At 47.1% G+C, this 17,400-nt stretch overlaps 1 protein-coding gene across 1 annotated transcript; it reads left to right on the top strand.

Annotated features, from left to right (window-relative positions):
- The first annotated feature begins 3,415 nt into the window (after positions 1 to 3,415).
- LOC123750537 (keratin-associated protein 10-2-like) lies at positions 3,416 to 4,060 on the top strand. The gene has a single exon (XM_045732643.2). It carries the CDS (start codon positions 3,416 to 3,418, stop codon positions 4,058 to 4,060), a length of 645 nt encoding a protein of 214 aa, XP_045588599.2.
- The last annotated feature ends 13,340 nt before the right edge of the window (positions 4,061 to 17,400 follow it).

Here is a 17,400-nt window from a genome sequence, read left to right as displayed (position 1 = left end):
CCCATACCTCCCCACACACTCCCTAACCCCCCATACCTCCCCACACACTCCCTAACCCCCCATACCTCCCCACACACTCCCTAACCCCCCATACCTCCCCACACACTCCCTAACCCCCCATACCTCCCCACAACACCCCTCAACCCCCATACCTCCCCACAACACCCCCTAACCCCCCATACCTCCCCACAACACCCCCCTTTGGACCAGCTGTTCCACACACCACAGTTATGGAATCACATAAATGGAAATAAGTGAATATGGCGTGGGGGTTCGAGTGAGGGTCCTTATCAATGGCCAGGCAGAATTACACCAGGGAGCCAGACTTTGTCCCAAAACTTTGGCAATAGACATTTGTTTTCATTTGTGGCCTTATTGCGGTACTGAGTCAAGCCTGTAGCTAGGCTGACCGATGGTCGGAGGGTGGTAGTGGTGGTAGTAGTGGTGCAACAGTGGTGGTGGTGGTGGTGGTAATGCTGATGGCGAAATCTGTAGTTTATGATTTTTCGTGGGAGCCGGTCGGCCGAGCGGACAGCACGCTGGACTTGTGATCCTGTGATCCCGGGGTCGATCCCGGGCGCCGGCGAGAAACAATGGGCAGAATTTCTTTCACCCTATGCCCCTGTTACCTTGCAATAAAATAGGTACCTGGGTGTTAGTCAGCTGTCACGGGCTGCTGCTTCCTGGGGGTGGAGGCCTGGTCGAGGACCGGGCCGCGGGGACACTAAAAAGCCCCGAAATCATCTCAAGATAACCTCAAGAAGTTTCCTCTCCCTCTATCTCCCTAATCCCCCCTTCCCCTCCCTGTCATACCAATTTCCTCATACTCCAATACACGACATTCACAAATCGACCAAATATATACCTTGACAATCCAGGTGAGTTGCATTCACTCGCACCTGTAAATTTCACCGTTCCAATATTTATGTAAACACTCCCACTTGTAAATTTGTGAGTGATTAATGCCCCTTAAGATGATGGATTACTCGGGCCGCTCTGGGAGATGGATCAGGAAGCCCTTATAAACACAGCCTTGAGAAAATGCTTAATAGTAAAAAAAAAATTTTTTACTTGTGAGTTTTAGTGGAATAAATTAAACTAAAATTTGTATAATATGAATGTTGATATAAAATGCGTAATGTTTGTAGGTATTTTGGGTTTAGTTGCTTTTGTTTTGCATAATTGTTTACAGTTTTTTTGTTCTTATTTGATGATAATTATTTTGTACTAGCTGTACCCGGCCACGCTTTGCTGTGGCTTAGTAAAGGATGTGCGTTGCTGAGTAACCCTCCCCTGCCCCCCCCCCCCTCCCCTGTCCCCTTGTCCTCCCAGCCATCCCCCACTCCCCCGTTCCCTCGTTCAATGCGTTCCCAAATGATCTGATATGTTCCCATCAGAAAAATGGGAACATCAAATGATCTGATGTTCTCATCACTGAAAAAAACAAGAACAGTTAAAAAACGAAAAACAAATAACAAATAAACTATACTCACGAAATGAACGGTATGGTAAACAACACAGCTCAATTCCAACGCAATGTCACACAAAATAATTAAATCAAAATGAAAATAAATCGAAATCTATGAAAATTTGATTTATCGTTGCAATCGGAAACATTGAAATGGAATCGTAACATATTTAATATAGCGTGTGTTGCTCTTAGTGCAACAGATGGCCCTATTTTTCCAAAAAAACTAGTTTTTAGCTGTTAAAGATGTGGCATGTATATAGTAGGTATATAAAAACACACGCATATTCCAATGAAACGTTTTGTCAAAATTTCCAAGCAATCGGTAACGAGGTTTCAGACATTTCCCCACTCATGGAAACTCTCATGAAAAACACAGTTTAAAAACAAAAGCATGTTTTTACCTGTCACAGGCGTGGCATGTATATAGTAGGTATATAAAAACACGATCGTATGCGAATGGAACGTTGTGTCAAAATTTCCAAGCAATCGGTAACGAGGTTTCAGACATTTCCCCACTCATGGAAACTCTCATGAAAAACACAGTTTAAAAAAACAAAACATGTTTTTACCTGTCACAGGCATGACATCTATATAGTAGGTATATAAAAACACGATCGTATGCGAATGGAACGTTGTGTCAATATTTCAAAGCAATCGGTGAAAAACTTACGAAGTTTAGCGATTTTTAACAAACGAGCAATTTTTATTCATATAGATGAGGTTTCCGTTTTCATAATTGTCTGTTACTTTACTAATGTGTGTATTGTAGTGTTGGGAGACACTGGCAGCCGTACTGAGGGCTAATAGTGAAAGTAAGGTCCAATCCAAGTGGACACACACACACACACACACACACACACACAGGGGCCTCGTAGCCTGGTGGATAGCGCGCAGGACTCGTAATTCTGTGGCGCGGGTTCGATTCCCGCACGAGGCAGAAACAAATGGGCAAAGTTTCTTTCACCCTGAATGCCCCTGTTACCTAGCAGTAAATAGGTACCTGGGAGTTAGTCAGCTGTCACGGGCTGCTTCCTGGTGTGTGTGTGTGTGTGTGTGTGGTGTAGGGAAAACAAAAAAAAGTAGTAAACAGTTGATTGACAGTTGAGAGGCGGGCCGAAAGAGCAAAGCTCAACCCCCGCAAACACAGCTAGGTGAACACACACACACACACACACACACACACACACACACACACACACACACACACACACACACACACACACACACACACACACAAACTAATGGAGGTGGCGACAAGAAACTTTTTAAGCCAACATGTCAGGGAACCCACAAGGATGAGAGGAAACGATGAACCAGCGAGACTCGACCTAGTCTTCACTCTGAACGACTCCGACATAAGGAAAATCGGCTATGAGGCCCCAGTAGGAATGAGCGACCACAGTGTACTGACGTTTGAGTATCTGGTTGAGGAAGGGTTATTGAACTCGAGGAGGGGTACTGAAAACAAAAAACTGGCTTTCCGAAAGGGAAACTATGAGGAGATAAGGAAATTCCTAACAGATATAACATGGGAAACAGAGCTCAGAGGAAAGACGGCCCAAGTCACGATGGACTTCTTCACGCAGAAGTGCAAGGAAGCAGCGAACAAGTTTGTCCCGGTCCAAAAGGAAAACAATGAAACGAAGATAATCAGAGATGTAGGCTATCTAATTTTTATAAAAAAAAAGAAAGCAACTAGCCATTATGACTGTGTCACTGGGAAGGGAGTCAGGATAAGGATTTGGGATGGGACGGAGGAGAGAAGAAATGGTGCCCAACCACTTGGACGGTCGGGGATTGAACGCCGACCTGCATGAAGCGAGACCGTCGCTCTACCATCTACTAGCTAAGCAGCAAAGTAAAAGGGCATGGAGAAGCTATAGGAATAACAGGACACTGGAGAGCAGAGAAAGATACCAGAGTGCCAGGAATGAATATGTCAGGATGAGAAGAGAGGCAGAAAGACAATACGAAAATGACATCGCAAGCAAAGGCAAAGACTCGACCCAAATTGCTACACAGTCCCTGGAGTGCCTCAACCTTGAGTGCCTACCCTTGGAGTGCCTACCCTTGGAGTGCCTACCCTTGGAGTGCCTACCCTTGGAGTGCCTCAACCTGGAGTGCCTACCCTTGGAGTGCCTACCCTTGGAGTGCCTACCCTTGGAGTGCCTACCCTTGGAGTGCCTACCCTTGGAGTGCCTACCCTTGGAGTGCCTCAACCTGGAGTGCCTCAACCTGGAGTGCCTCAACGTTGAGTGCCTCAACGTTGAGTGCCTCAAGCTGGAGTGCCTCAAGCTGGAGTGCCTCAAGCTGGAGTGCCTCAAGCTGGAGTGCCTCAAGCTGGAGTGCCTCAAGCTGGAGTGCCTCAAGCTGGAGTGCCTCAAGCTGGAGTGCCTCAAGCTGGAGTGCCTCAAGCTGGAGTGCCTCAAGCTGGAGTGCCTCAAGCTGGAGTGCCTCAAGCTGGAGTGCCTCAACCTGGAGTGCCTCAACCTGGAGTGCCTCAACCTGGAGTGCCTCACCCTGGAGTGCCTCACCCTGGAGTGCCTCACCCTGGAGTGCCTCACCCTCCACTCGTCAGCCGGGTTGTGAAAGCTGTGTGCCTGCGGACCGCTGTTAACAACAGTCTTAGTTAGCAAGTCTTAACGTGAAGAGCCTGAACTTAAGCCAAACTGCAGTATAGAACAATTCTCGAAACAGGTCTCAGGTTAACCAGAGGTCAGCCCCTTAACTCTGTTGCCCCTTAACTCTGTTTGGCCCCTTAGACTCCTCTACCTAGCCTCCCTTAGCCTCCCTTAGTCTGCACTTACCCAAGTACTAGGTTCCTGAGGGCTCTTGCACTCTTGCACCACTTGGGATGGACGGTAGAGCGACGGTCTCGCTTCATGCAGGTCGGCGTTCAATCCCCGACCGTCCAAGTGGTTGGAGCACCATTCCTTTCACCCCATCCCATCCCAAATCCTTATCCTGACCCCTTCCCAGTGCTATATAGTCGTAATGGCCTGGCGCTTTCCCCCCCTGATAATTCCCTTCCCTTCCTCCCTTTTCCCCCTCTCCCTTTCCCCCCCCTCCCTTTTCCCCTTTCCACCTTCCCTTCCACTCCCTGAACCTGGCATCTCCTTGATGACACGAATGTCGCTATATTGTGCGCCATTTCACATTTGTAGAATGAGTTGCGCTCCTCAACTTTTGATATTGCTCAAAATATTACGCGCTCGCATCCCTCATCTCTACCCCCGCTCTCCACACACACACACACACACACACACACACACACACACTCACTGTTGTGTGTGTGTGTGTGTGTGTCAATTTACCTGTTGATTGACGGTTGAGAGGCGGGACCAAGGAGCCAGAGCTCAACCCCCGCAAACACAACTAGGTGAGTACACACACACATACACACACACACACACACACACACACACACACACACACACACACACACACACACACACACACACACACATACACACATACACACAGGAAGCAGCCCGTAGCTGCTGTCTAACTCCCAGGTACCTATTGACTACTAGATGAACAGAGTGAAAGAAACTCTGTCGATTTGGTTCCCCCATCCGCCGGGAATCGAACCCGGGCCATTAGGACTACGATCCTCGAGCGCTGTCAACTCAGCCGTGAGGCCCCCCTCTGTGTGTGTGTGTGTGTGTGAGAGAGAGAGAGAGAGAGAGAGAGAGAGAGGGAGGGAGGGAGGGAGGGAGGGAGGGAGGGAGGGAGGGAGAGAGGGAGGGAGGGGGGGGGGGGGAGAGATGGCTTACATATAATATTTACTCTGGACAACATAGTCGGGATGCACCCTCACAGAGACTACATAATGACAACAGAGACATCATCAGAATCACAGAGCGTTCTCCACCTACGCTACAAGCCGCGTACTTTGACACCAGGAGCTATTGCTCTCAGCTAACACAGCTAACACTCACTAGCTGTCAGCTAACACCCACTAGCTCTCAGATAACTCAGCTAACACTCACTAGCTCTCAGCTAACACAGCTAACACACAGTAGCTCTCAGCTAACACAGCTAACACACAGTAGCTCTCAGCTAACACAGCTAACACTCACTAGCTCTCAGCTAACACAGCTAACACACACTTGCTCTCAGCTAACACAGCTAACACTCACTAGCTCTCAGATAACTCAGCTAACACTCACTAGCTCTCAGCTAACACAGCTAACACACAGTAGCTCTCAGCTAACACAGCTAACACACAGTAGCTCTCAGCTAACACAGCTAACACTCACTAGCTCTTAGCTAACACAGCTAACACACAGTAGCTCTCAGCAAACACAGCTAACACACTCACTAGCTCTCGGCTAACACAGCTAACACTCACTAGCTCTCAGCTAACACACACTAGCTCTCAGCTAACACACACTAGCTCTCAGCTAACACACACTAGCTCTCAGCTAACACACACTAGCTCTCAGCAAACACAGTTAACACACACTAGCTCTCAGCAAACACAGCTAACACACTCACTAGCTCTCAGCTAACTCAGCTAACATTCACTAGCTCTCAGCTAACACAGCTAACACTCACTAGCTCTCAGCTAACTCAGCTAACATTCACTAGCTCTCAGCTAACTCAGCTAACATTCACTAGCTCTCAGCTAACACTCACTAGCTCTCAGCTAACTCAGCTAACACTCACTAGCTCTCAGCTAACTCAGCTAACACTCACTAGCTCTCAGCTAACTCAGCTAACACTCACTAGCTCTCAGCTAACACAGCTAACACTCACTAGCTCTCAGCTAACTCAGCTAACACTCACTAGCTCTCAGCTAACTCAGCTAACACTCACTAGCTCTCAGCTAACACAGCTAACACTCACTAGCTCTCAGCTAACACAGCTAACACTCACTAGCTCTCAGCTAACACAGCTAACACTCACTAGCTCTCAGCTAACACAGCTAACACACACACTAGCTCTCTGCTAACACACACACTAGCTCTCAGCTAACACAGCTAACACTCACTAGCTCTCAGCTAACACAGCTAACACACACACTAGCTCTCAGCTAACACAGCTAAAACACACTTGCTCTCAGCTAACACAGCTAACACACACACTAGCTCTCTGCTAACACACACTTGCTCTCAGCTAACACAGCTAACACACACTTGCTCTCAGCTAACACAGCTAACACACACACTAGCTCTCTGCTAACACACACTAGCTCTCAGCTAACACAGCTAACACACACTTGCTCTCAGCTAACACAGCTAACACACACACTAGCTCTCTGCTAACACACACACTAGCTCTCAGCTAGCACAGCTAACACACACTTGCTCTCAGCTAACACAGCTAACACACACACTAGCTCTCTGCTAACACACACACTAGCTCTCAGCTAACACAGCTAACACACACTTGCTCTCAGCTAACACAGCTAACACTCACTAGCTCTCAGCTAACACACACTTGCTCTCAGCTAACACAGCTAACACACACACTAGCTCTCAGCTAACACAGCTAACTCTCACTAGCTCTCAGATAAAAAAAAAAACTATTATATCATGGAAATTTTTGTTAATTTTTTTTGAGGGGCCAAAGAACATATACTTCAAATAAGCTATTGTGGTTGGCGGACTGTAGAAGGTGCGAAAATACTTCGATAATATTACTGAACTCTTATAACTCTTATGAGCCTTGACTCTTATAACTCTTATGAGCTTTGAACTCTCCATAATATTTCCCCTATAGAAACTTTGCATTACTGTGTGAGCTGATTCCCAAGTCATTTAAACAATGCAAACAACGTCTTGTGGGTTTGAGTTTGCTGTTTGTTTAAGATTCTCTACTTGGAACAAAGAGTTCAAAGTAGCACGGGCTATGGTGAGCCCGTGCGCTGATCTTGGCTATGTCTTGTGAAGTCTCTCATGCTTTCAGACCACCAGGAAGAGGCAGCCAATCAAGGTGGCCCCCAGGTGGATTAGGCAGCCAATCAAGGTGGCCCCCAGGTGGATTAGGCAGCCAATCAAGGTGGCCCCCAGGTGGATTAGGCAGCCAATCAAGGTGCCCCCAAGTGGATTAGGCAGCCAATCAAGGTGCCCCCAAGTGGATTAGGCAGCCAATCAAGGTGCCCCAGGTGGATTAGGCAGCCAATCAAGGTGCCCCCAGGTGGATTAGGCAGCCAATCAAGGTGCCCCCAGGTGGATTAAGCAGCCAATCAAGATGACCCCAGGTGGATTAGGCAGCCAATCAAGATGATCCCAGGTGGATTAGGCAGCCAATCAAGGTGCCCCCAGGTGGATTAGGCAGCCAATCAAGGTGCCCCCAGGTGGATTAGGCAGCCAATCAAGGTGCCCCCCAGGTGGATTAGGCAGCCAATCAAGGTGGCCCCAGGTGGATTAGGCAGCCAATCAAGGTGCCCCCAGGTGGATTAGGCAGCCAATCAAGGTGGCCCCCAGGTGGATTAGGCAGCCAATCAAGGTGGCCCCCAGGTGGATTAGGCAGCCAATCAAGGTGCCCCCAGGTGGATTAGGCAGCCAATCAAGATGATCCCAGGTGGATTAGGCAGCCAATCAAGATGACCCCAGGTGGATTTGGCAGCCAATCAAGGTGGCCCCAGGTGGATTAGGCAGCCAATCAAGGTGGCCCCCAGGTGGATTAGGCAGCCAATCAAGATGACCCCAGGTGGATTAGGCAGCCAATCAAGGTGCCCCCAGGTGGATTAGGCAGCCAATCAAGGTGCCCCCAGGTGGATTAGGCAGCCAATCAAGATGATCCCAGGTGGATTAGGCAGCCAATCAAGATGACCCCAGGTGGATTAGGCAGCCAATCAAGGTGGCCCCAGGTGGATTAGGCAGCCAATCAAGGTGCCCCCAGGTGGATTAGGCAGCCAATCAAGATGATCCCAGGTGGATTAGGCAGCCAATCAAGGTGGCCCCAGGTGGATTAGGCAGCCAATCAAGGTGGCCCCCAGGTGGATTAGGCAGCCAATCAAGATGACCCCAGGTGGATTAGGCAGCCAATCAAGGTGCCCCCAGGTGGATTAGGCAGCCAATCAAGGTGCCCCCAGGTGGATTAGGCAGCCAATCAAGGTGCCCCCAGGTGGATTAGACAGCCACTCAAGGTGTTAATTTCCTCTCATATTTATATATATATATATATATAATATCTCACATTAGCAAATTATGCATTTCAAATGAGTAGTCACCTGCCAATTTAGAACTAATTAAGTTTTGCAAGTACGAAAATATTTCATTTCCATGCGATAAATTGGTATTCCTGTGCTGAAAAAGTGTAGTCTAACAACTGAGGTCCGTTGAGTTACAATTTGGTAACGCTCAGGAAAATTTTGCAATCAAGGCAGCTATGAACGTGGCCCTGGCTGGCTTCCTCTCTGGTAATTACGAACCCCCAGCTCTTAGCGCCAAGGGTCCTGACGCTCAGGTGGGCTGAGCCAGGCAGGGGGAGAGAGAGAGAGAGAGAGAGAGAGAGGGAGAGGGAGGGAGAGGGAGGGAGAGGGAGGGAGAGAGAGGGAGAGAGAGGGAGAGAGAGAGAGAGAGAGAGAGAGAGAGAGGGAGAGAGAGGGAGAGAGAGGGAGAGAGAGAGAGAGAGAGAGAGAGAGAGAGAGGGAAGTCATATACATGTCTGTAAAAATGGCATGTCGGCACAATTACGAAAGCTAGAGGCGCAATCTGTGTGTGTGTGTGTGTGTGTGTGTGTATAATCACCTAGTACTCACCTAGTTGTGCTTGCGGGGGTTGAGCTCTGGCTCTTTGGTCCCGCCTCTCAACCGTCAATCAACAGGTGTACAGATTCCTGAGCCTATTCCTGAGCTCTTTCATATCTACACTTGAAACTGTGTATGGAGTCAGCCTCCACCACATCACTTCCTAATGCATTCCATTTGTCAACCACTCTGACACTAAAAAAGTTCTTTCTAATATCTCTGTGGCTCATTTGGGCGCTCAGTTTCCACCTGTGTCCCCTAGTGCGTGTGCCCCTTGTGTTAAATAGCCTGTGTGTGTGTGTGTGTGTGTGCGGCTTGGGTAGGAAAGATGGTAGGATATAAGCCTAGCGGCCCCCCCCCCCTTCCACCGGTGGGATGGTGGGAAGGAGGGAATTATCAAGGGGAAAGCGCCAAGCCCTCACGACTATATAGCGGAAAATATAGCTAACTATATAGACTATTTTCCTGAGAGCAATTGTAATAAGTAAATACCAGAATCCAGAATAACTGTGATTAGTGCCCTTTGGAAATGTAAAGTAGTTTAACATTCACTATTCCACTTCCGGGAATTTTTTTTTCTCCTGGAATATAACACGCCAATCACTTTACAACCAGGTGCAAATGGCCTTCTGGGCGAATAGAGATGGCACCCAGTCAATCCTCTCTGACCAGGATTCGAATCCCGACGATATCGCTCCCGGGGCATTGGATGCGTGGTTATCTTGAGGTTATCTTGAGATGATTTCGGGGCTTTTTAGTTTCCCCGCGGCCCGGTCCTCGACCAGGCCTCCACCCCCCAGGAAGCAGCCCGTGACACCTGACTAACACACAGGTACCTATTTTACTGCTAGGTAACAGGGACATAGGGTGAAAGAAACTGCCCATTGTTTCTCTCCGGCGCCTGGGATCGAACCCAGTACCACAGGATCACAAGTCCAGTGTGCTGTCCGCTCGGCCGACCGGCTCCTGTGCTACCCCTACACCACATCAGGGTCGAATCCCTCCCTTCCGAATCCTCCCCCTACCTCCAAATCCCCCAGCCTTCGCCCACAGTAAATCCCCAAGGCTGGCCGGTGGAGGATACTCCATAATTAAACGTGAATTTCGGTTCAGGTGAACCCACCTAAACCCTACCTTAATGGCGCTCAACTGAAGGTTCAGCGAGGGGCTTCCTGGGGCTTACGCTAACGGACGGGTGGGAGGGGGTGGGGGAAGGGAATAGAGGGGCCGAGAGAGAGAGAGAGAGAAGGAAAAGGGGGGCGACGATAGGTTGGGAAAGGAGGAATGGTTACGATAGATGGCAAAAAGGAGTGAGAGTAAGTGAGTAATTAGAGTGTAGCTCAAACATTGTAGCTCCTGGTTTGTGCCTCGGAGAGGCTACAGGATCCAGTAAGTTCAGTAGAACTTAGGTTTCAACCCTTTTACCCTGTCGTAGCTCAGTCGATTAAGGCAGTGTCTGGGATGCTCCCAGACGCAGGTTCGAATCCGCGTCACGGTCCTTGTGGATTTGTTCATTGGCTCCTAATTAATCTAATATCCCCAATCTCTCACAGGATAGTTTGTTATACATGGGATTAGGAGAGAACTAGGCATGCCAGGCTTATCTATTAGCCTGGTCTATTAGTCAATTAGCCTCTATTTTGCTAGCCTGCTCTAGCACAATCCGGGTAGAGTAGTTGAGGAGGTTGGGGAGGTGGGGTGACCAGGGAGGATAGAGGATAGGAAAAAAAAAAAGCCTAAATAAGCCTACCTTCCAGCAGGATCTATTTTCCGGGAGGTGGAACACTCAATTCATCCTTCAATTCCTCAATTGCGAGATGTGGAGGAGTCCCAAAGACTGAACTTCGAGATGTGGAGGAGTCCCAAAGACTGAACTTCGACATGTGGAGGAGTCCCAAAGACTGAACTTCGACATGTGGAGGAGTCCCAAAGACTGAACTTCGACATGTGGAGGAGTCCCAAAGACTGAACTTCGACATGTGGAGGAGTCCCAAAGACTGAATTTCGAACAATGTAACTGCTTGAGGTACAAGGAGGGATAGGGGGGAGGGGTTAGACTGTTTCCGTGGATTGGCACTGACATGCCCCCGGGGTCGGTGCCATGTCCCCTCTTCCCCTAGGCTGAGTGACAGACACCATGTATTAGTCACTGGTGACCCTCACGGACTCTATTGCGACCTCGGAGAATTACGGTCCTCTGTGTTATTGCCTTTTTTTTTTTTTATACGTCCCTGTGTCGGCCCCTCCGATCGGTCCCTATCCCCCTCTCTCCCTATCCCTGGTCGGGGCACTCCCACCCACACGCCATCCTTCTCCCGCTCCAGCCTCTGTCCTTTGGTCAGGATTTGTCGTCCTGACAGAAATTCCCATCACTCGCTACCTGCTAGAATTTTTTTTGTGTGTGTGTATATTCTGGGAGGAATTTTTAGCTGTGCTCATATACTACCCAACCCTTCCAGGTCCCTTTATCACACTCACACGCACGCACACTCTCTCTCATACACACACACACACACACACACACACACACACACACACACACACACACACACACACACACACACACACACACACACACACTCACACACACTCACACACTCACACACTCACACACACACACACACACACACACACACACACACACAGAACTGAGCGCCGGTAGCTGAGTGGACAGCATGCTGGATACGTAATCCTGTGGTCCAGGGTTCGATTCCCGGCGCCGGCGAGAAACAATGGGCAGAGTTTCTTTCACACTGATGCCCCTGTAACCTAGCAGTAAATAGGTGAGAGAGTGCTAAGAAGTAAGATCACAAAATACATGGAATCACAGCATCTCCATAACCCCGGACAACATGGTTTCAGAACAGGGCGCTCTTGCCTGTCGCAGTTGCTGGACCACTATGATATGGCATTAGGTGCTATGGAAGACAAACAAAACGCTGATGTAATTTACACAGATTTCGCAAAAGCTTTTGATAAATGTGACCATGGTGTTATTGCACATAAAATGCGTTCAAAAGGAATTACCGGGAAAATAGGCAGATGGATCTACAATTTCCTGACTAACAGAACCCAATGTGTAATAGTCAACAAAATAAAATCCAGCCCATCAACCGTGAAGAGCTCAGTCCCCCAGGGTACTGTGCTTGCTCCAGTACTTTTTCTCATCCTCATGTCGGACATAGACCAGAACACAACCTATAGCACTGTATCATCCTTTGCAGATGACACTAGGATTTTCATGAGAGTTGGCAACATAGAGGACACGGCAAACCTCCAGTCAGATGTAGATCAGGTCTTTCTATGGGCTACAGAAAATAATATGGTGTTTAACGAGGATAAGTTCCAGCTCATGCGCTACGGAAAAATTTAAAATATAAAAACAGAAACAACGTACAAAACTCAGGCAAATCATAACATAGAACGAAAAGGCAATGTAAAGGATCTGGGTGTACTCATGTCGGAAGACCTTACCTTTAAAGAACACAATAAAGTAGCCGTCACAACTGCAAGAAAAATGACAGGTTGGATAACAAGAACTTTTCACACTAGAGATGCTATACCGATGATGATACTTTTCAAAACGCTTGTGCTATCTAGAGTGGAGTACTGCTGCACAATGACAGCCCCTTTCAAAGCTGGAGAAATTGCTGACCTGGAGAGCGTGCAGAGATCCTTTACTGCTAGAATCCACTCAGTAAAACATCTAAATTACTGGGACCGACTAAAGAGCCTAAATCTGTACTCCATTGAGCGCAGGCGGGAGAGATACATAATAATTTACACGTGGAAAATAATTGAGGTGCTGGTCCCAAACCTGCACACAGAAATAACATCACATGAGACCAGAAGACATGGCAGGATGTGCAGAATACCCCCGTTGAAAAGCAGAGGTGCAACAGGTACTCTGAGAGAGAACTCTATCAACATCAGAGGCCCGAGACTGTTCAACACGCTTCCACTACACATAAGGGACATAACTGGCCGACCCCTCACAGTGTTCAAGAGAGAACTGGATAAGCACCTCCAAAGGATACCTGATCAACCAGGCTGTGACTCATACGTCAGGCTGCGAACAGCCGCGTCTAACAGCCTGGTTGATCAGTCCTGCAACCAGGAGGCCTGGTCGACGACCGGGCCGCGGGGACGCTAAGCCCCGGAAGCACCTCAAGGTAACCTCAAGGTAAGGTAGGTACCTGGGAATTAGACAGCAGTGACGGGTTACTTCCTGAGTATGTGTGTGTGGGGGGGAGGGGGGAATTAGTAGTTAGACAGTTGAGAGGCGGGACCAAAGAGCCAGAGCTCAACTCCTGCAAGCACAACTAGGTGAATACACACACACACACACACACACACACACACACGCACACACATACACACACACACACACACACACACACACACACACACACACACACACACACACACACACACACATACACACACACACACATACACACACACACACATACACACACACACACACACACACACACACACACACACACACACACACACACACGTACGTACGTACGCACACACACACACACACACACACACACACACACAGATACATACACACACACGCACACACACACACACACACACACACACACACACACACACACACATGGAGTGTGTGGACCCAGCATGGAGTCCATATCTAGTTAAGGATAAGACTAAACTGGAAAAGGTTCAAAGGTTTGCCACCAGACTAGTACCCGAGCTGAGGGGTATGAGCTACGAGGAGAGACTACGGGAATTAAACCTCACTTCGCTGGAAGACAGAAGAGTTAGGGGGGACATGATCACCACATTCAAGATTCTGAAGGGGATTGATAGGGTAGATAAAGACAGTCTATTTAACACAAGGGGAACACGCACAAGGGGACGCAGGTGGAAACTGAGTGCCCAAATGAGCCACAGAGATATTAGAAAGAACTTTTTTAGTGTCAGAGTGGTTGACAAATGGAATGCATTAGGGGGTGATGTGGTGGAGGCTGACTCCATACACAGTTTCAAGTGTAGATATGACAGCCCGATAGGCTCAGGAATCTGTACACCTGTTGATTGACGGTTGAGAGGCGGGACCAAAGAGCCAGAGCTCAACCCCCGCAAACACAACTAGGTGAGTACACAGTTGTAAAATGCAAAACATTCAACAAGGCTCGTAGACCAAGAGTAGTGTAAACAGAGACTCAACACAGCCCCACACGGACCAAGAGTAGTGTAAACAGAGACTCAACACAGCCCCACACGGACCAAGAGTAGTGTAAACAGAGACTCAACACATCACCACACGGACCAAGAGTAGTGTAAACAGAGACTCAACACATCACCACACGGACCAAGAGTAGTGTAAACAGAGACTCAACACATCACCACACGGACCAAGAGTAGTGTAAACAGAGACTCAACACATCACCACACGGACCAAAAGTAGTGTAAACAGAGACTCAACACAGCTCCACAGGGACCAAGAGTAGTGTAAACAGAGACTCAACACATCACCACACGGACCAAGAGTAGTGTAAACAGAGACTCAACACATCACCACACGGACCAAGAGTAGTGTAAACAGAGACTCAACACATCACCACACGGACCAAGAGTAGTGTAAACAGAGACTCAACACATCACCACACGGACCAAGAGTAGTGTAAACAGAGACTCAACACATCACCACATGGACCAAGAGTAGTGTAAACAGAGACTCAACACATCACCACACGGACCAAGAGTAGTGTAAACACGAACACACACCACACAAAGACAACTTGCATCGTTGTGACACAGAGTACAGCTAGCCAGGAGAGAACTCACCTCGTCAGATGCATTTTCTGCTGTAACAAACCTGTAATAATATCCATCGGTAACAAAATAAAACTAGAGCCGCTGGGAATTGAATTAATTAATAAAAAATGGTAGAGTGTCGACGGGCCGAACAGTGGAGTCGAACAGCGAATGGCACTTGTTTGATGCCTTGGTAGTGTAGCGGTGCTAAATGATGTTTGGTGTGCCTGGCACTCTACACTGCCCGACGTCATGGCACTAAATGTCGTCTGGTGTGCTTGGCACTCTGAACTGCTTGACCCCTTGGCAGTAAATGCCTGGCACTCTACACGACCAGCATTACCCCCTGGCACGATATGAGAGGTGCCTGGCATTCATTACATTACATGACCCGCATGGCCTAGTGGCACTAAATGATATCTGAGGTGCTTGGCACTCACAATTTTATGAGGTCTGAAGTGCCTGATATTACAGTACATGACCTACATATGTCTCCTTGGAACTACATAACATCTTACGTACAAATCCTACAAGACGTTTGGCCTCTCTCTCTCTCTCTCTCTATATATATATATATATATATATATATATATATATATATATATATATATATATATATATATATATATATAACATATAATATATATATATATAATATAATATATATATATATATATTATTGTAAGTTTACTGTGTTTAATTGATATTCTATTGAGAGTATAGACAAAAAAAATTGTGCATTTTCCCTAGATTATACAGTATTGTATCACACATTAAGTATCGGTGTATTACGGTATTGTAGGTACCAGATACAGACAAATATTGGCTCTGATTGTTATCGAATCTAACCCTAAATGTTCTTTGCTTGAAATAACAACTTGACTGAAAGGAAATACATCTTAAGAAAGAATGTTGCGTATACTGAAGGAGAGAATGACTCAACTGGTCTACCGAGGACACTAACGAGACCCTTCAAACGAGGCACTTGGCATTACTGAAGATTTACTGTCACCCTCAGATGGCTTGTTGAAAGTAATTTGAATCCGTTTAAAATCAGAATTTCCTCTTACACTGGGCTATTTAAATATCCTTTGAGCCATTTAAATTCCGTTGAGATCAGATCCTTGTTACATTGAGCTGTTGAAATCCCATTGTGAAGAGATTTTTGTTACAATGAACTGTGTATAAAGTGAACATAATATTTACTTTGAATACAAAATTTGAACACTGCTGAAGTATTCAGAGGTTATCTTGAGGTTATCTTGAGATGATTTCGGGGCTTAGCGTCCCCGTAGCCCGGTCCTCGACCAGGTCTCATTTTTGTTACACACCCCCAGGAAGCAGCCCGTAGCAGCTGTCTAACTCCCAGGTACCTATTTACTGCTAGGAAACAGGGGGACATCAGGGGTGAAAGAAACATTTTGCCCATTTGTCTCCGCCTCCACCGGGAATCGAACCCGGAACCACAGGACTACGAATCCGAAGCACTGTCCACCCAGCTGTCAGGCACCTATGTTTCGAATTATGCAAGTTTCGATAGATTCTTGATATATATGATGTAAAATCTCTAAGCATTCAATTTTTGAAAGCATCACAGTTTTCTTTCTTTGCGAATGAACTAATCACCTCTGAATTCAGACTCAGCACTATCTCATTACGTGAGAAATATAATGTTGTTTTCTGTTTCCTGCTTTGTCTGTCTGTCATTTAAATACCGTTGTTGGTGACAGGAAGCCTGTATTCAGGCTTATCAGACTTCCACTTGGCTAAATATGCTGACATTCCCAAGGACATAACTCAGTTAAATCAAAGACTTAATTAATAAATGTACATTTATAATTAGGTAAGTTTCCATAAAAAAATTAAAGTATATTAATTATATAAGACTCACAATAACAGCATAACTTGTAGGCATTTTCATTATCAGAATCATTAAAAACTTAGGGTTATCTTGAGGTTATCTTGAGATGATTTCGGGGCTTTAGTGTCCCCGCGGCCCGGTCCTCGACCAGGCCTCCACCCCCAGGTTGGTCTGTTGATGGATAATCTGATCGGTCGGTCGGGTGTGCCAATCAGTCAATTGCTAATCAGTGAGAGGTCTAATCGAGGCCTGAAAGATTTTCTATATGTGTCCTTGGGATAGACCTTACGATTGGGGGCGAAAGGAATTTCATGAAGGAAAATCACCGAACTTGATGAGTTCAGAATGACCTTGATGAGTTCAAAATGACCTTGATGAGTTCAGAATGACCTTGATGAGTTCAGAATGACCTTGATGAGTTCAGAATGACCTTGATGAGTTCAGAATGACCTTGATGAGTTCAGAATGACCTTGATGAGTTCAGAATGACCTTGATGAGTTCAGAATGACCTTGATGAGTTCAGAATGACCTTGATGAGTTCAAAATGACCTTGATGAGTTCAAAATGACCTT

The sequence above is a fragment of the Procambarus clarkii genome, chromosome 3 (genome assembly GCF_040958095.1).
Source record: "Procambarus clarkii isolate CNS0578487 chromosome 3, FALCON_Pclarkii_2.0, whole genome shotgun sequence".
NCBI lineage: Eukaryota > Metazoa > Arthropoda > Malacostraca > Decapoda > Cambaridae > Procambarus > Procambarus clarkii.
Note: the sequence above shows the minus strand (reverse complement) of the source record. Positions and strands in the feature narration are given on the sequence as shown.

Excerpts from the sequence above, each read along its gene's own strand:
- LOC123750537 (XM_045732643.2), top strand. The coding sequence starts at position 3,416 with ATGAGAAGAGAGGCAGAAAGACAATACGAAAATGACATCGCAAGCAAA.